Raw genomic sequence first — 19,887 nt, 5'->3', positions numbered from 1 at the left:
GGGTACGTGACTGTGTGCCCATGTGAATCAGTATGTATATGATATTATTATTATTACTCTTTATAGTGTGTCCCTGAATTGCAGAAATAAAATGTGGTCACCCTAGGCTGAACAGGTCTCCAACACTGATTGGCTGCTGGTATATCACATGATCTCTACTTGACATTATAGGTGTTGTAGTCTCTGTGCAGAACACAAATGCCTATAATCCTTTGAGACTCTTACAGGACCAAAAGGATCTGCTGATAACGTCTTGTTGCCGGATACCACAGCACAGCATCTTCAGAGGTCTAGCGGAGTCCGTGCCTCAACGGGTCAGGGCTGCTTTGGCGGCAAAAGGGGGACCTACACAATATTAGGCAGGTGGTCATAATGCTGTGGCTGGTTTATATATATACACAATAGAAAGGGGTGCTATTTGATCATATGTTGCGTGTTATTGTTTGTCTGAATTGTTTGTCGTGCGTTATTTTTAAACTGGATGTCATTTGGAAGTTAAATATTATGGCATCTGTTTTGCTGCATACGATTTGCATTTTAATGTCATTTTGAATGATATTTGCAATAATTTGCAACTCCTTTGTGCTGACATTAGACTCCAGTTACAATTTGATTTGTTAATTGCTATTATTTTATGATTTGCACAAAAACATGTTGACTTCACTTTGATGTCGGGAGTTCAGTAAACCAGGATTTGGCAGGAAAGCTTACCATTTAACTCGCTGACTTCACTATGCATTTTGAAAGGGCCACCCTGGCCCTTTCAAGGATGACCTTTAACTTTTAACAGACTTATTTACAAACCAGTGTGTTTCAGCCATTCACCAGCACACCTGAGTAGCCTTCAGGCCCAGACTGGCCATGTGGCACTCTGGTCAGATGCCCGGCGGACCGATGGCTAGTAGAGCCCAATTGTTACCCATACTGAGTAAATACTAGAGGCAGATTGGGCCTGCAGAATGTGGCCACAGACTAAATACACCCAGCCACACGTTGCCTGAGTATAAACATTTCCAGCTGGTGGCGGCGTGTATGACTTTTGGGGGTCGCTAGTCTTAAAGTGCCAAGGGCTGCTTAGTTATCCCTAGTATGGCCCTGATGACCATCATGTACCAATGCCCAGAGCTCAAACCTCAGCATAAACCCAATGATGCATTAACATCAACTTCTTTAGACGTCTCATTGTCATTCTGTATTCCCGAGGGCACCATTCATTAGATCGATGATAAGCATCATCATGGGACCCTTCGGTGTCTTAAGTCTTTTGGGTTCTGATGTAAAAATAATCAAGCTCAAAAAGTCATAGGTAGAACTAAAGTTGAGCAATCAGTGTTTTGTTTTTATTCAATCATTCGTTCATTCATTTATTCATTCATTCATTCATTTTTGCAGAATGTATCCCTTTGCAGCATATAAGCACATGATCGTAGCTTTTTTTAATCACTAGTTCTACCACTAGATGACAGTAGTGCAATGTTACTGTATGTATTCACTAAACGGGAGAGCTTACAGAAGAGCTTGAAGGAGAGTTGGGGTTTTTAACTCTCTCAAGTCATTTATTATAATAGGTAACACTGGAACATTTTTCCAGCAAGTAGGGCCTATGTAATGTATAGTTTAATTGGTGAGGATACTTTAAAGAAAACTCACTGATTTAAAGGGGTACTCCTGCTGTTATATGCACATTAAAACATACGATAGCTGTTTTTATGACCACGCAGCATGCGGCCGTGGATATTCAGCCAGCCGTTGCAAACAGCAGCACCCAGTCTGCCCAATCTATAGAGCAGCAGATCGGGAGAGTCTGGAACGCTGTTAGCCAACAGCCTACCGACCATTTGCCCAGTGTGACCGATGGCCGGGCCTGGCTGCTGCAAAGTTCTACTCTCTCTCTCTCCACAAGATAAGCCACTCAAGCCACAAACATACCTGCATCTAATGAAGCCTACACTTCCATCATAAGGACACAACTGTTCCTTTTACCCACTTTAGGTTGTGAAAACTCCATATTTTAATATGTACAAGGAAGAGGAGATAGGAAAGAAGGGGGTAGCTCATGGCAGATGAAAGCCTTCTCCTAGTGGTCAGTTAGTCTTGTGTTAGAGACTGTCTAGAGATACAGGGACAGGCACGCTGATGTTTACAGAATGTCAAACCAGAATACATTTTCTTAGCGGAATGTTGGAGAAACAAAGAAATGTAAACAGAAGACACTTGTTGATCCTCCAGCGTTTCAGGCTGCGTTAAAGGTGAACGGGGTGATTCCTCCTGGTTGCGTTTCAACGGAGCCGCAATGTTTCTTAGATCTAAATAAAGGATGTTACCAGCTGGGACGTGGATCTCACGGGCTGGGACACGACCCAGGCTCCAGACACCTGATAGCTTATTCCACAATTTGTTAGTCAGATGCAGATGTCTCAGGCTGTTCTCAATCCTTTCCAACCAAGCACCCATAGTATCAGCTTTCTAGTGGTACGTTGCCCTGTTACAGACCTTTTCCAACAAGAAGCTGTATCGTCATCGGTTTATTCCTGAATTACAATAATAAGGGGGAAGATCGCTCGAGCCACCAATGAAGGAAAGATCTCATCTATGTCAAATATAAATGAATCTGTTGATTTCTAGACTGGGTTTCATGGAAATAATCGTTTCTCTACAGGTGGAAAGCTAGCTGGCTATGCCTGGAGCATAACGATAATAATATAATATACGGTATGTGGCAATGAATGAGGTAGGATGGGGAAAGGCTTCCTCTCTACTGTGATCTCCTGTACTTGTTGACAACAGTATTTCAGCCACGCGTGAATGACCAAGTTGATTATTGCAGTAAAAGTGGACCGATCTTATGTCTTCTCTCCTTCTTTCTCACACTCTCTCTTTCACTCTCTTGATCTCCTTCTCTCTCTTTCCCGTGCAGAGAATGAATTACGTCGGGCAGTTAGCGGGCTCCGTCCTAGGCCGTGTGAGGGACCTGTATAACGGGGTGAATCCAGCCACTCTCTCCGGCTCCATTGATGTGGTGGTTATTAGACAACCAGACGGGTCTTTCCGATCTTCTCCATTCCACGTGCGCTTTGGCAAACTGGGAATTCTCCACTCTGCCGAAATGGGGGTAAGCGTCTTCAGTTTAAGTATAAGTTATTGTAGGGGAGCAACACGATTATTGTGTCCACTTCTTAGTTGCTCTAATCATGCCGGCGAGGGGCACCGGGTAATGGAACCAGGCAGAGCTTCCCCATGTATCCTGTTCGGTTGGTCTCACATCTTGGATGTACTGACTGCAGATAACACTCTCTCCAGGTGGATATTGAAGTGAATGGGGAGCCGGTGGACCTACAGATGAGGCTTGGAGAGAATGGAGAAGCTTTTTTCCTGCAAGAGATGGAAACTAACGAGGTAAGTGCAGGGGACGGAGGTTTAAAGGGAATCATAGGAAATGTTGCGGAGTTGGGTGGTATCTGGGTGGCATCTCATTGTCTAGAGGGTATACTTAGTCATGTTCAACTAGCAAGGTTTTGAAGGCTTCAGACAGACCAAGATTTTTGGATTCCTTATTCCAAACACGGCTTGCGCTGTTTGTACTTGGGCAGACTTATCCAAAACTTCTGGATTGTTTAAAGTCACCCTCGAGGCCTGGAGTTTGACACCCCTATCATAGAAGGAATAGCGGGGACTGATAAGTCAATGAAAGACTTTACATAGAAGGAGGTGAATGAACTCTTCTCGTTGTGTTACAGTGCTCAGAAGCCATCCCTCCATCTACCACCTGCTCTCCCCTTCTCCAGAAATCTCCCCAACTTCACCAAACATCAGTCTTTGACCCTCCAATGCCTCCTGCGGACCCCCACGCCCTCCCCTCGTCCTCAGACACCCCTACAAAGAGGCAGCGATGGGTACAGAGGGCAAGGAGGATAAGTGAAGAACGCTCGTCTGGGACCCATGAGGAGGACCAGAACAATTTATTTTCTGCTCGGTGAGATATTATTAGTAATATGTATATTTGGTGTATTGAGAATAGGGTTGATATTCTGTGTGTGTGAATTAGAGATGTGTCAATGGGTAGGTGGCATTTCCTTCCTTTAGGGGGTGGGACAATGTAACAGCCATGTAATAGTGGGGTGTTAGGGGTATATCTCTCTCAATTACTCTGAGGATGCTTTTACAAGGGGGCAAGATTCATTTAGGTGAAGAAGAGTGTTACTGCATGTAGTTTAACCCAAACAGAGGTGGATCTAGGGCTTGATTTGAGCTTTCTTGGAGCCATGAACAGTTTTACCCATTTTTATGGGCAAAGTTTCCATGGGTTAAATAGATTTTGCTTGCCTTCGAGGGGACAAATACAATAATCTAAGTCTGTAAATGTTTTCTTTGGAGTGAACTGTGTTGCCACTTTATGCCACGCTGAAGTTTGATATTTGTTTATCTCCCATCCCATGACAGCGATTCCATGTATTTCTCATTCTGTGATGTCCCAGAACAATTGTCGCCATCTCAGTCTACAGATTTTTTTGCCTGCTCTGACGAGGAGCTCCCAATTCAACACCTAAGGTAAAATGCCAAGGTGGGATCACAGAGACTGTGATTGTGTGTGTGTATGTATGTATGTAAATATATATATATATAGTATGTACGAATTGATGACACTATAGCTTGCAATTTTTAAGGTCTTCTGACCTCTCTCTCTCCGCATGCCTTCAGTCGGTCACCATCACCGAAAAGTGACTCTGAACTGGAACTGAGACCCCCAAATTCACCTTTTACTGAACAGAGCATGGAATGGGACTGGGGGCGATTCCCACAGGTGAAAATAAAGATCTTCCACGCCTATGTGTAGTTCCTCCAGCCCTTGTTTCCCTGTTTCATCTTAATTATTTGCTTCTGCAGCTGAGCCGGTCGGAATTGACACCGCAGATGTCACAGTCTGCACCCCCCAGCCCCACCAACAAGGAATCCCCTCTGATCCGTTCTTCACAACTCCTGGAACAAAGGGATCCACTTCCCACGAAGGGGCAAGAAAACTGCGTTTCACAGGTTAACAAAGCTCTGGCAGATCCACCTGACCTACCTGAGATGTTCGACCAAAGGGGCCAGCTATTGGTGGAGAGTGAGTAGATCTATGTCATACCTCTTATCTGTGATTTATAATGATTAGTATAACAAATAAGAATAAAATGTAAAAATGTCACAGACGTGCAAACTCAATGTATAGCGGATGATCCCATAAGATTTCAGTTGCAGAACAACAATATAAAATGTCACCCATCGTCTTTTTACTTTAAATTTCACATGATCCCACCCTTGTTTTCATTTTCTTTATTTTGCTGTTGCTTCCCTTGGCGTTTTTTCACCTGCCTCTCATCACCAGCACAATCAGAACTTTCCACTGGACCTCCGAATCCAGCACCTGAAGAAGTTCTATCCCCAGAATCTCAGGAAGTGTCTCTCTACTTCCCTAACAGGTCAGTAGGAACATTAAGAATGCACATACATATTAGATCCATGCATCTAAATCGACTGACGTTCACCCAGCTTTTGCCCCTACAGTGACCCCCATCCACCACCAGCACCTCCGAACAAGCAGAATGTCTCCCAACAAGCGTTGGATGAACACTTGGACACCTTGGAATCCCAGCAGAAGGATTCTATGGCCTTGTCGCTTTGTGGTGGCCTCACAGACAGCTGGGACATTGCTATGGGTAACTATGTTGAAGAGCTAAGCGGTGGGGTTGCCACTAAGATTTTTGGAATCCAAAGCGCGTGGTAAAAGCTCTTGATTGTCTTCTGTTGAACTTTCCTCTTGTCCCTTTGTGTCTTGTAGCTGCGCCAGTCACTTTTGTACCTCTCACTAAGCAATGTCCTCTTCCTCTCCAAACACAGAAATCTTCCTGAAACACCAGATATCATACTTTGAATTCTGTCAAAATCCTTCACTCATAGAAGACCCCAGGCTGGTGGTGCGGATTGAAGACAAGTGAGACAGAACACTTCTGGAATTCTTACGTTTTCATCCTTGGACTTCCTTTCTTTCCTCACCTATATCTCTCTGTGTCTTCCTCCTTTCATTTCATGCTACTCCTATCAACCTTTCCTTGTTGTTATTATTATAATTACTGGTATTGCCATTTTTTTCCCTCTTATACTGAAGTACTGCTTATAGGTAAAGTGTTTTGGATGGGGGAAGTGGACAGTGGACCCTGGACAACCAAATCCACTGCAGTAGCCTCCCTGTCGTGTTTCCTTTATCACCGGTTCTTTTTCCTTTTATTGTATCAATGTCCCTATCTCTGCTTACATCTCTGTCTACACGTCTATGTTTAGGTTCTACAACTGGGCGGCTGCTGCCCCTATCATTCTGTGTATGCAAGTCTTCAACCGAGAGCTGCCCCAGGTAACATCACTTCCTATGGTGGGTATTCTTCAAATCTCCGTCTGCCATTTTTACATACTGAATTATCTTTGCCATCTTAGGGGGCCATTGATCAACTTTCACAACAAAAGATGCCTCCAAGGTCACGTGGTTGGTGGTTCTCCTGGCGCAGAAGAAATCTCCCCGAACAACCGGTGAGAATGTTAAGCTTTATATTTCTGTATATGAATGTAATTAGCATCATTATGGAAGACGTGTTGAATGCCATTATGATGAGGTCCTGGGTTCTACGGTTGCGGCCTTTCCTGTACTCTCCGTAGCTGTGCCCCAGGAGCCATTCATACCCTCAGTTTGGCAAAAATAGAGACCGAGGGGCACAAAATTTGTCCTAAATGCCACCTAGTTGCGTCCTGATCAGGCATCGCTTACTGAAGCTTAATTACCCCATCCTACCCGGCTTCTCAATCACAAATCACCGTCTTTGCTTGATAATCAGCTCAGCTCTCAAAGACATCAAAAGACCGCTTTGACATGGATTGTACACTTAGGTTTAGATCCTCTTGCTTGCTCCTCAATTCTCCATATGGCCACCTCCTTTCTCTCTGATTTCCCTACCGCCTATACCACCGCATTCATTATTTCCCACTCCTACTTCCACTGGCAGTCACCCCACTCTCTTCATCACTCCCCACTCACACAGCAAGTGTCCAAACCCAACGAGGAACAGAATGAAGATTCCAGCCAACATAGGTGAGGATTTATGAGTTTTTTTTTTGTCTTTCTAAATACTTTTCCTTTCTCCTTTCCACATTTTTCTGCCTTCTAACTCCCCCCCCCTCGGTTATTTAGCATTGTTCCTTTTTTTTCACTGTATCTCTTCAGCTTGGCGGAGAAGGAAGAAGAGCAATCAGAAGCCCTCTTTACAACAGCCCAGCGCCCCCAGTATCAGAGATCCCTACGTCTGACGTCAGAGCAAATAGTAAGAGAGAGAACATTCCGAGTGTGTTCTCATTGGTTACCTCTTTATCATGCTTTTATGACCCTATTTCACTATTCTATTGTTTTCTGATTGGTAGGGAGAACATTACCTTTTGATTGGTTCTGCTTTCGCTGTACTAGATTTTCAGTGATTCTTTCCTTTATCCCTTGCGTAATACAACATATGTTTTTAGTCTTTGCTGTTATTTCATCTTTTTTTTGCCGTGGATTCCAATTCCATTTTCTGTAGCAAATCACCACCAAATGTATCTTTTGCCTTCAACCTCTAATTGTCTCTTCACCCCCCCCCCGGCAAGAAACGCTTGAACCTGCGGAATGGAGCTAACGAGGTTGTGTTCAGCGTCTGTACAAAGTTTCAGGGGACGTGTCGTACTCGTGCGGAGGTCTACCTGTGGGACAGTAACGACCGCATCATCGTGAGCGACATCGACGGCACAGTCACCCGGTAAGTGAACAGTAACCAAGTAATTAACACACGTAATTGGAAAACGCTCTTATAGATCCTGTAGCCATTGTGCTCATAGATTCTACTTTGGACTACAAAAAAACTTTGGGATGGCCATGAATAATGGAAGTGATGGGTTTTAGTAGATGTGAAAGAATATGTTTTTAGAAAATCCTTATATTCGGGATCCATATACCGCATGTGCTGTTCCTCTCGGCATCTAATTCCCTCGCTGCAACCCCCTGTTGATTTTGTCGTGTCAGGCTTCTGCCTATATCTTGAATTGACCTGCCCACGCGTTTCTCTTTTTTTTTTTTTTTGTTGTTGTTTCTATTTCTCATATGCTCCATGACTCACACATTTTCCCCCGTTAAGGTCTGACACTCTTGGCCACATTTTACCGCAGATTGGAAAGGACTGGACTCAACAGGGAATTGTCCAGCTGTACCACGCCATCCATAGGTTAGTCCCACAGCCCAGTACTAGCGCCATCCAGCTTCGTTTATACATAAGGACCGGTGACGATTTTTACATATCGTTCTGATTTGACATCGCTAGAGACTCGATACCTCTCTACTTCTACGTGTCTTCTCTGTCCTCATGGATCCCTCTCCTTGAGTCCCCTTGTAGATGTGTGACACGCTTTTCCACCTTTGCGTTGACCAAATTCGTGTTTCCCCAGGAATGGCTATAACTTCGTGTATTGTTCTGCACGCTCTGTGGGTCTGGCTGAACTCACCAAGAACTTTCTACAGAGAATAAGTGAAGGGGGCTGTTCTTTGCCCCCGGGACCCCTCTTACTGTCTCCCAGCAGTCTTTTTACTGCCCTGCACAGGTTGGTTGTGGTGTGTGCATCCATTCGCTGTATGCTTTATCCTGCGACTCTCTCACCGACTCCTGGTGGTATCTTCCAGGGAGGTTATCCTGAAGACTCCGGAACATTTTAAGATTTCGTGCCTCTCCGACATCCGTCAGCTCTTCCCGGACCCCCAGCCTTTTTACGCTGCCTTTGGAAACAGGCATAATGTAAGTGAGTGGGTTACTCATACCATAGGCCTCATAATACCTTCCAAGGTGTACCAAACCTATGACCGCTCAAATTCTGCAGAGGTCACCATAGAGGTTTGCTCTCCCTTAGTAATCGTGGGGCAAATATGATAAGCCAGTGCAAAGATTTGGGTTTTCAGACTGTTCTTATGGACCCCGTAATAAACTCCTGGTAAGAGACACGTTGAGCCACCACCGGTCAGAGCGGGGCTCTTTCATTATATAGGGAGGTTACAGAGGACATGTATTTATATTTTGGTGCAATTCTTTTTTTAACAAAAATGAAAGAATGGGACTCTAATTTTCCGTTGCAGGACGTTGTGGCCTATAAGGAGGTCGGAGTACCCGAATCGCGAATCTTCACCGTGAATCCAAAGGGAGAACTGGCCCAGGAGATGAACTCCAGCTTCAAGTCCTCGTGAGTTTTTATGCCGTGCTATAGGGAGGTTCTGCTGTGATCCTGCCCTTTATCGAGTGCTAATTAGTTAATGATCTGAATAAATGAATCCAGTTTGCTAGGAGAGTTGATTATGAAAAGACAAACTAAGACTTTAAAACCCATTCTTCCTCCCAGTTATCTATTTTAACCGTATAATTCCTATCCCCCGCGTGTCTCCCGTTAGGTACTCTGCTCTGTGTGAGTTGGTGAACGTCATGTTTCCCCCTCTGTCCTCATCTGCGGGGTCAGCGATGCTGTCTTCGGAATTCGGTCAATTCTCCTTTTGGAGGGACGCTGTGGCCAGTGTCAGCGAAGAGGAATTATCACAGATCTCCTAGCAATTCTCTGGCCAGTGAGACTACCGCTGATGCAGACTGGCCCGGACTGGCCCACCAGGCAAATATAAGGTGGGCCACTTGCTGTCGGAGCCCCATAGTCACCCGGCCAGCCACTCCAGAGGCAGATCAGGTGCTGTAGCATGCGATCAGAGACGGGACATGCCCGACCACGCACTACGTGAGCATAAAGAACATAGCCGTCAGGTGACAGGGCCGCTTCGTGATCGCAAGTCTAGCCCTGGAAGCAGAGGTCCTGAGACATCAACCGTCCTCTTACCAAATACACAGAAATCTAAAGCACATACGTCCCACCTCCTCCTAATACACAGACGTCGGGACACCTACCCCCCCTCCTCCTAATACACAGACATCGGGACACCTACCCCCCCTCCTCCTAATACACAGACATCAGGACACCTACCCCTCCTCCTAATACACAGACATCGGGACACCAGCCCCCCTCCTCCTAATACACAGACATCAGGACACCAACCCCCCTCCTCCTAATACACAGACATCAGGACACCTACCTCTCCTCCTAATACACAGACATCAGGACACCTACCTCTCCCCTCCTCCTAAAACACAGACATCAGGACACCTACCTCTCCCCTCCTCCTAAAACACAGACATCAGGACACCTACCTCTCCCCTCCTCCTAATACACAGACATCCGGACACCTACCTCTCCCCTCCTCCTAATACACATACATCAGGACACCTACCTCTCCCCTCCTCCTAATACACAGACACCAGAACACCTACCTCTCCCCCCCTCCTAATACACAGACATCAGGACACCTACCTCTCCCCTCCTCCTAATACACAGACATCAGGACACCTACCTTTCCCCTCCTCCTAATACACAGACATCAGGACACCTACCTTTCCCCTCCTCCTAATACACAGACATCCAAAACACACGCTTCTTGCCTGATACAAATATCTGGAAAACTATCAGTTTATTTCTATCCATCAAAATATTTTAATTTCTAGTTGAATCAAAAGAACTGCAACGCATCAATCCGGATCATTAACAATCAAAATGCAAAAACAAAACCTTCATTTTGCTGTTGTCCTCAACAGTTTATATTCAAAAATAATGTGAAACTTTAAGTGAAAAAAAAAAGAATAAAAACACACGGAATGAACGTTCTCGTCCTGGCTTGTGTTTGACTTGTATGCTGTACATATAAGTCATTCTGCTTCTGCATCCTTGTTTCAAAAAGAACCACCTCTCGGTGAATGAATTACTAGTTCGCCGACGCTAACGATGTGTAACGAATTCAAGGCTACAGTTTAATCATCAAGAACGACTAATGAAAGATTTTTTATCATTAACTTTTTTCTATAAAAAAAGAAAAGGGATTCTGCCAAAATATCGTGCAAAATATGAATATGTTCCAAGTATATTACCATTCAAAAGTTTAGGGTCACTTAGCTGTTTTCATGGAAAACAATGAAATTTCTGTCTGTAACATAATTGCAAAAAAAGGGTTTTCCAACGATCAGTTAGCCTTTTAAACATGAACTTGGATCAGCGAGCACAACGTGTAAAAGGCATTCATCCTTTTTAGAGAAACGATGACTTATTATTTACATAAGAGAATTAATTAGGAGTAATGTAATGCCACCAGGTTCCAGCAGGTGGCGCCTTTGTAACAATTAAAAACTTACGCTCTACAGTAGGACCAGATAGGGGAAAAGAAACGCGTCGGTACCTGTTGTACAAAAAATGTAGAAAAGCAGATTTTCTGTGCACTGTGCGACGATATGAATGCATACTATATTAACGCTTGGGGGCCATCACACTGTAGTACGTTGAACAAACTTCGGACGTCACAAATACGATTGTAATAGCTCTACGGAATCTGCTGGCGCTCTATAAGTTTAATTTAATGTTGACTGTGACGGGGTGACATCTTTAATCTCCCATGATGCTCAGACAGTCCTTTGGATAAGCATCATCGAACATGCATGTCTCTGCTTCACGTATTTAAACATATTCATAGTAGCATAGGTGTACTTTATTTTACTTGTCGTACGTGGTGGACTATATAGCGAACCTGGAATTTCACAAGAATGGGGGGAGAAAAAAACACTATTTTTGTATGTGTGTTTTTGGTAAACCAAGTATACTTTTTAATATTTGTTTTGACCCAAACAAACTTAAATAAATAACATAATATTGTAAAATCCCATACTAGAATCTCATCAGCATACAGACCAGTGATGGCAACCTATGGTTGGGCTTTACATCCCGGTCCTCATGAAGGAACCGCTAGCAGACTGAAAAGAGTTCAAATAGTTAATAATAAAGCATCACAGGGCATGGTCATTTTCAGATATACACCGGGATGAGACAGTAACCGATCACCTGCAGCGCACCAAACAAAATAAACAGGACATTTTTACAGAAAGTCATCAGACCCCCCCTCCCCATAGTACATTAATAATGCCCGAGCACCAAATGTCTCCCTGTGTGTTCCCCGCCATCTTAGATTCTGCCCCCAGGGCCTTGCACAGGGTAGTGTTAGTAATATAGCTGCCCCAGAACCAAATAAAGTCCTATATTTGTTATGTATCCTCCTGCATGCCCCCACTGAGGCTTGTTGGGGTTTATTGCCGCCACATTGGCCCATATTGCTTCCCGTAGCCTTTCTCCCCAAGTCATAAAGTCTCTCATTCGTATTTTTTCCTTCCAGTGGTAGCTCGAGTGGTTGGCGGCGATGGAAGGCTTGATGTTTCCTGGTTAATTTTGATCAGCTCGTGCCTAAGGGCAGCCAGATCGTGCTCATGTGATGCCAATGTGCTATTGACATGATCCAAATAACTAACCACATTTACCTCCTGTCCTCCACAAGTGCTTTCCACCTGAATTACCCGTTGTTCAAATTTGTCTACCTCCCCCTTCACATCCCGGGCCAGCTGCTGACAGTTGCCAATCTGCCCCGCAAGACGTGCCTTCATCCTTTCCATGTCTCCTCGCAGTCCAAGCAGCTGTGCCCGGCTGGAGCGGATTTGAGAGCTTTGCCCATCGACCTGTCCTTGAACGGAATTCAGCTCTTCAGTCAGCCGGTTCCCACGCTCTTCTGCTGTTGAATTCACCTGGACCACGGTATCTGCAAACCTGGTTACCGTCTCTTCCAGGCCGTGCAAAGATCGCCCCACACTCCGTAGGTTAACCTGCAACAGGGTGATCTCACCTTGAAGGGCATCTTCGTGCTGCCTCTGAAGGTACTTCTTGATATCGGACACCGTATTATTAAGGCGGCCTATTCGAGAACGGAGATCTTTGTCCTCCTCTTGATGCTTTGCAAGCTCACTATGGATTTCCAAAAAGGAATCTCCACCAGGTACTGAACACCCAGCAGCGCACAGTTCCTCCACAGCTGTTAACCGGTTCTCCATGCCTGCCAAGCCTTCCAAACCCTCCCTCCTCAACCCGCTAAGCTGGGCTTCCAGCAGGGGCATTACAGCTCCATCGACAGCTAGTGGGTTTGTGGCATTGCTAAGTTCTCCCACAACGGTGAGAAGTCTTTCCTCCAGTAGTCTTACTTTGTCATCCACAGAGGCTCTTACCCCATCCATTTCCGCGAGTAGATGGCCTTTCTCACTTCCCTCTTGGCAGCATCTCCTGACACCTTCCTCGGTGAGGTTAAGTCTGGCTTCCACCTCCTCAAATCTCACACCAACCTGAGGTTCAAACACAAGCCTTGTCAACTCCATGTCCAATCTTTGGCTGAGGGTACGCTGCTCCTCAGTCAGTTGGCGCATTGCATGTTCTAGTTCTTCCACCCGTTTGGTAAGAGACTCCAGACGCCCACAACAGCCCTCAGGTGCAATGAGCCCCTGAATTTTGGCATCCAATTCAGATATTTCCTTCTTCAACTGTACTTCACGTCCATCCATTTCTTGCTGCATTCTCTGCCCTGCTGCTCTTTCTGCATCATGGCATTCCTTCTGCACTGCCTGTATCTTGGCATCACAAGTTCCTTGGATCTTAAGCAATCTGGCTTCCAGTCCATCCAGGATCTGAGCACGAGACTCTGCCAACTTGCTCTCTAGAAACTGCTCCAGAAGTTCAGTGGAGGTGAGCGGTGAAGGTCTTGCTGCTTCCAGTAAGTGTTGCAGTTGCGCCTCATGCCCCATAACCATCCCATTTACCTCCTCCAATAATTCTGCTTTAGAACGTAGCATCTCGCTGACTTCTGCCACACGACCTGACAGATCCCCAGATATATGGGGAGCTTCGGCAACAGCATCTGGTATCACCCCAAATCCAACAGATGCTTGGGAAGAAGAACTGGGTGCGCTCACCAGCGAGCCAATCATTTTGTTGGTGTCCTCCTGGATGGCAAGACGGAGAGAATCCCCAAGGCCGCTCACCACTCCCTGAAGGTTCTCATAGGACTGAGATAACTGACGGACCTCTTCTTCAACGCGGTCCAAACGTTCTCCAAACATGGGAGGCAACTTTCGACCTATTGGGGGAAAGAAAAAGGTTACAAACATGAGACAACACGAAGGACAATTAAAACAGTTCATCAAGATGGGGCAAAGTGAGGTAAGGTTGTAGATGTGAAATAAAAGCCATAAATCAATCTGGGATCATAACGACTGATGCACGGGTATGGATGTGTTTAGGTAGGGTTGTATGTGGTCATGGCCAGATGGTGCTTAGGTTTGGACACCTTTGGTCTAAAATGCTTTAAGCTGATCTGTCGCTTTCGTCAAATCCTAATTAGACCAATTTCCTGTTCTCCATGACTATTCCTTTGACGTTTTATCTAGTCTTATCATTAAGAGGCTGATCGTTGTTCATGTTTTAGGTAACCTTTGATAAGAAGTGGGGTAAGAGAAATATTCAGAAAGTGAAAAACATGAGATAATGCTGGCCTTGCCACTGGCTGCCACCAAATTTAGTTATTGGCGCTGGGTAAGTGGAGTGGAACGCACCGTGTTCTAAAATGCAAAAACACCTTCCAGAGCACTGTAAAATCTATTAGTATTTTGATGAAAGAAAGTTAAAAAACAATCCTTTAACTGAACAGGAAGCAAAAATCATCTCGTAAATACCAAGGAAACTGCTCCGTTCTAATTTGGAATGTTGGGTTTTTTTTCACTTTAAACTTGAATATCCTTTTATTTAAATTCAAATAAATTAATTATTTTGTTTATAGATGGGGGGTGTTCAGTATTAACCAGGGGTAGCCAATAACTCTGAAAGTGTACTTGAATCACTCCCAGGAACCTCAGCCAGCTTCTATCCAGCCAGACGCTGGCAGAACACCATGAGCGTTGCGTTTAAGCAATAGTCCCTGAGCTACCTGGCAAAACCTCTCAAGCAAAGAACAGGCGTAGAAACATACTTTTAGCTAACAGAAATAGGAAAAGAATGCAAATTAGTTAACTAGTTAGTGGTTGGCACATAGACCCCACTGACTGTGAACCGGAGTCCACGGAGTAACACATAATATGATGTGTTACAATAATAATAAATGAGTGCAAAGATCATACCGTCAATCTCAGATGGAACAAAATATAAAACATCTAAACCGCTGCATGTCTAAAAAAGAAATAAATTAAAAAAATAGTTGTTGCCACAGCAGAAGCTCATTAAAGCCAGCAGTGAAAGTAATAGCTTAGGAGTAGCATAGTGGGTTGTCGTTGTTCTGCTACCTTTCGTGTTGAAAGAGTTAAATTGCCACTAGTGTACATGTCTGCCCGTGTGCTGGGTGTTTTGTGTTGCTTTCTATGGCGTGTTTTTATACTGTATGGCTAGCGGATTCGAGATTTTTATGGTCTGGAATGTACATAGAAATTTGCATTTAGTAACAGCGCTGCGGAATCTGCGGGCGCTATATAAATAAATGTAATATAATATATTTAAATAATGCTAATAATCTACGCATTCCATTGGAGAGATTCAAAGTTGTGTTTTTTAATTTTAATTTAGCCTTTTTTTTTAGCAGTCGCCGTCTAGAATGGCTTTTAGTTGAGAGTTAAATCGGAAATCATTACAGACAATTAAAGTTGCAATGTGCCCCTAAATGTAGCCAGTAGTTGTGTGACACGAGAGGTTTGTTGCCATAGCATCAGAAAGGACTTTAAAGTCTTTTTTGTCTGCTTTTAAAACTCGTAAAGGAAGAATAAAGTGACAGATCATTTTCCCTGATGGGGTGTGAAATAATGCTGTGTTGGATGGGTCTTGGGGAAAAAAATAATAGCTGCCTCTGCATTTACCGGTAGTTTGTGCTGGAACCTGGACGCGCTACTTGATCGCCGCTACATTGTCCAAAATATTAAAGAGAAACATGATTGTGGAGAACGGATCCGCTGCCAGGTCCAGCTTCCAGACCGCTATTGAATTTCTTCTACTTGCAGCCCAAGCTGGTAACGTTATTGTAAGAGGTGGCCGGGTACTCACCATATCCCGTTTTCTTGGGCTGTGAAGGGATGTTGGGAAGAGTCTCCGACTGCAGCTTGGAGTAAGTTGGGGGGCTCTTTGGAGGAGGGAAAAGCTTCTGCGATGGGGCTGCTTTGGGACCCACGTAGGGTGGCATTAGGCCAGGCTGAGGGATGGATCCATCTTGGCACGAGTCCCCCGAATGTCCCGGACAGCAGCGCCACTGCAGCTCAGTCACGACCTTGTAGCCAACCTTGTACTTGGGTCGGAAGAATGTTCTGTACCTTTAAACAGAAAGTAAGTGCAGGAATTAGACCCCCCAAGAACTTCTAGCTTTACATTCGGTGCTGTGTTGGGTCTGCCAGCCATGATGGAGAACCTCATCACAAAAAATAGCTAGCCTTAAAAACACTGTCTAATGCCACATTGGCCAACAACCCTTCCAACGCCGCCTCGGCAGATTCGTTTTAGTTCCAGAATGCTCGTTGACGTGAGATGTTCTGGAGGTAATTTAAGCTGAAGGCTGTTCATTTTATGCCTTGCAGGTTACTGTTGCGATGCTAATGATCTGCATGATTTTTGGCACGGCTCTGCCAGATGGAGTCGCTCGGCAAATTATCTGTGCAGGTAAGTAGATGGCTGCTCTGTAAGTAAGTGAGTGGCTGCTGTGTAAGTAAGTGGATGGCTGCTCTGCGGGTGAGTGGATGGCTGCTCTGCGGGTGAGTGGATGGCTGCTCTGCGGGTGAGTGGATGGCTGCTCTGCAGGTGAGTGGATGGCTGCTCTGCAGGTGAGTGGATGGCTGCTCTGCGGTGAGTGGATGGCTGCTCTGCGGTGAGTGGATGGCTGCTCTGCAGGTAAGCTGATGGCTGCTCTGTAAGTAAGTGAGTGGCTGCTCTGCAAGTAAATGGGTGGCTGCTCTGTAAGTAAGCGGATGGCTGTTCTGTAAGTAAGTGAGTGGCTGCTCTGCAGGTAAGTGGATGGCTGCTCTGCAGGTGAGGGGATGGCGGCTCTGCGGGTGAGTGGATGACTGCTCTGCAGGTGAGTGGATGACTGCTCTGCAGGTGAGTGGATGACTGCTCTGCAGGTAAGTAGTAAGAAGATGTTGCTTGTTACTAAAACCCGCTAAATGTTACTTACATGACGGTTCCTGGACACTTCGGCCCCCAGGCACATTTCATATACTCGGCCTTGATATACGGTTCGTTCCCATCCTGCAGAGTGCACGTTATGTTCTTTTCAACGACGTACATGCAGTAATTCCTGGGCGAAGAAGATTTAGGGGTAAGAGGTTGGCGGGCAATGGAGTAGTGGAGGGAAAATATCAGGGGATCAAAGTTTGGAGGGAAGAGAGCCGTAAAGAGAAATGAAGTAAAGGGCCGTCTAAGGCAATCGACGCAGACAGAATATATATCGCAAAATATAGTTATACGGAGTATCTGCGCATTCACGCCAAACACAAGAGGGTTATGTGTAAAGCGCAATTCTAATGCAAAGTAATAATAGCGGAGCATTCAACAGAAACATGTCGCTGGTTGCTATGGTAACTACACCCCGTTTAGTATTGAGTATTTTCCACACGCTCGTTACCTCGTTACCCACGGCACCTCTGATTAGTGGAAACGCTCCCGCCACACAAATTAAATTCCGTACCTGCATCTCAGGTAATAGCCCCGCTATAGAAGATGCCCCCCCCTTACCTGTGCTTTCCAGCGGGTTTGCCGTGATGCTGGATTTGGGGGTGAGAACCGGACGTGTACAAATTGTGGATAAACCTTCCTGTGGCTGGAGGGGGGAAATAGGTGCCTTTGGCATCGACCGACCAATGAAGCCCCCCAAGCCAGGAAAGTAGGGAGACCATAAACAGGAGCATATAGAAGCCCCCCGCCATGCTGAAATAAAAGGGGGTAATAGCGAGGATAAGTCACTGGGCTGGAGACTCTGTTACTGCCCCGCTCTGTTGCTTCTTCTAAGCGAGTTAGAGTCTCTTCTTCAACTTTTGACTTCGTGCTGCCCTTCAATGGGGTCGTCTCCTATCCACTTATCCCCGGCACACTCCAGAGGGGTCTCCTTTAATCCGCAAGCCCCTGGGGGTCTCTCTTGGTGGTGCGCTCAGTATTGTGATAGCTGGTAGGAGAAGCGCTCACTGTATTGGGTGTTTGTTCTCCGCTGCATCACTTTCCCGTCGCCCTCCGGCTGGTGTCGGCGGCGTTGGAAGTTGCCGCTGTCCCTGTGTCGCTGCGTGATCGTGTCTGGCTCAACCTGACTCTCTTTCCATTTCTCCGTTCTCTCTTTTTTTTTTTTCTCCCTCTCTCACTTTCTTCCTAGAATTCTCTCTAATAACAGCTATTATTTCTCTACCTCTTAATTATTAGTACTTTTTCTATATGGCCAACTCTCCTGTGTTTTTCGGGTCAGTCTCTCGATGCCTCTCACTTTCTCTCGCTCTGTAGCTCTCTCTCTCTCTCCCCCCTTGTCCCTCTGTCCCTGTCAGCTCCTCACAGCTCCCTCTATACCCCAGACCTGCTGGAGGGGAGGGGGAAATTTGGGTGGAGGGTAGGAGGAGTCAGCGAGATTAGAATACCGTGCCCCCTCTCTCTGCTTTTTCCTGGAGCTCCGTTAACTTTGCCAACAGCAACATGAGATCAGACTGGCACCGCGTGTCACACGCTGTCCCCATACCTCGGCATGCGTAAGGACACAACCAGCACGCATAACACATGTTTAATACATACACACACAAGACTGACGAGTTAAAAGACGGATTTTGGTTTTTTCGCTCCCGTATGGAGTTCTAGGTTTTCTAGGTTTCAATGTGATGAATGGCCAATAGAATTCATCCCTGCCTATCAGCTAGTGGCGGACTATAACTCCCACAACTCTCAGACACAGAGGTTGCCGTTTTATACTAACGACAGAGTGAGATTTGAAGTTCTCCCCAATATGCAAACTGAACAGAGATGTAGTTAGTTAGTTAGTTAGTTCATTCGTTTTACTGGGGAAACTTAGAAAAAGATGTGAAGTTGCATTCGCTTTAGGGACCTCAGAGGTCTCTTCTTCAGATGGAAATTTCAACTTAAGAAGAGACCTCTGAGTTCCTGAAAGTTTACGCAACTTTACATCTTTTTCTAAATCGGCCCAATAAAAGGAATTAGCTTTAACTACTCCTAATATCGATACGGTAATCACTGGGATAATTCCAGTCTTAGTGAATAAAAAGCAATTCACTGTGAACTAAATCAAAAAAACTATCCAATAGGACACAGAATAACAAAAATAGAAGAACCCCATTTGAAGTCGTTAGAAGGCATCTCACTAAAGAGAAGCTTCTACAGATTGTTCTACGTTTTATTGCGTTTTTAGTAAACTTGTAGATGTGTCCGATTATTCTTGGTCCATTTTTTTCTAGATAACATTCCATCCTGACTTTATTCATTCTTTTTGTTCATCTTGTGACCTCATTCATTTGTCTCTTGGCCCCTCTTATTTCTGTGCCACCTGTTGACCAGTTCCAAGTACATTCTGCCCGGCACAGGTTCTGGGGGCAGCTCCTGGACACCCTACTTTGCACAAACCCTTATTCACCATAACATACATGACGTCCAGACAAGATGACCTCATGGTGTGTGCTGAGCTGATATACAGGGGACAGACACGGAATTCCACATATTAATGTCACCAAACATAGACGTCTGTCTCGCAATGGCCACAAAGTGTCACCTTCTGCTCCATCACCTGAACAAACAGACGTGGTACCGGATTCCCAGAACAAGCCCACCCAACCCATTACCACATAGGTAACAAGAATGGGGCAGGGAATGATGAAGTGAGAGTAACAAAGCTGT

General features: G+C 45.2%; 2 protein-coding genes across 3 annotated transcripts; one reads left to right on the top strand and one right to left on the bottom strand.

The window, feature by feature from the left end:
• The first annotated feature begins 2,908 nt into the window (after positions 1–2,908).
• LPIN3 (lipin 3) lies at positions 2,909–9,651 on the top strand. Of its 2 annotated transcripts, none has more exons than XM_053454176.1 (19): positions 2,909–3,112; positions 3,301–3,396; positions 3,738–3,973; positions 4,441–4,548; positions 4,699–4,801; positions 4,885–5,104; positions 5,366–5,459; positions 5,545–5,696; positions 5,878–5,971; positions 6,319–6,388; positions 6,469–6,561; positions 7,032–7,117; positions 7,250–7,346; positions 7,663–7,811; positions 8,187–8,273; positions 8,494–8,646; positions 8,726–8,837; positions 9,173–9,276; positions 9,482–9,651. In XM_053454176.1, exons 1-19 carry the CDS (start codon positions 2,921–2,923, stop codon positions 9,633–9,635), a joined length of 2,400 nt encoding a protein of 799 aa, XP_053310151.1. In that variant the 5' UTR covers positions 2,909–2,920; the 3' UTR covers positions 9,636–9,651. The 2 variants fall into 2 exon arrangements, with proteins under 2 accessions (XP_053310151.1, XP_053310150.1); XM_053454175.1 differs by having other exon boundaries at positions 2,921–3,112; positions 7,068–7,117.
• Positions 9,652–11,753: 2,102 nt separating this feature from the next.
• EMILIN3 (elastin microfibril interfacer 3) lies at positions 11,754–18,561 on the bottom strand. Its single transcript, XM_053454174.1, has 4 exons — positions 17,743–18,561; positions 17,183–17,305; positions 16,066–16,328; positions 11,754–14,119 (listed from the first exon to the last, which is right to left on the bottom strand). Exons 1-4 carry the CDS (start codon positions 17,931–17,933, stop codon positions 12,318–12,320), a joined length of 2,379 nt encoding a protein of 792 aa, XP_053310149.1. The 5' UTR covers positions 17,934–18,561; the 3' UTR covers positions 11,754–12,317.
• Between the last annotated feature and the right edge of the window lie 1,326 nt (positions 18,562–19,887).

This window comes from Spea bombifrons, chromosome 13, assembly GCF_027358695.1.
Source record: "Spea bombifrons isolate aSpeBom1 chromosome 13, aSpeBom1.2.pri, whole genome shotgun sequence".
Taxonomy (NCBI): domain Eukaryota; kingdom Metazoa; phylum Chordata; class Amphibia; order Anura; family Pelobatidae; genus Spea; species Spea bombifrons.
The sequence above is the reverse complement of the archived record's forward strand: the minus strand, read 5'-3'. Positions and strand labels throughout refer to the sequence as shown.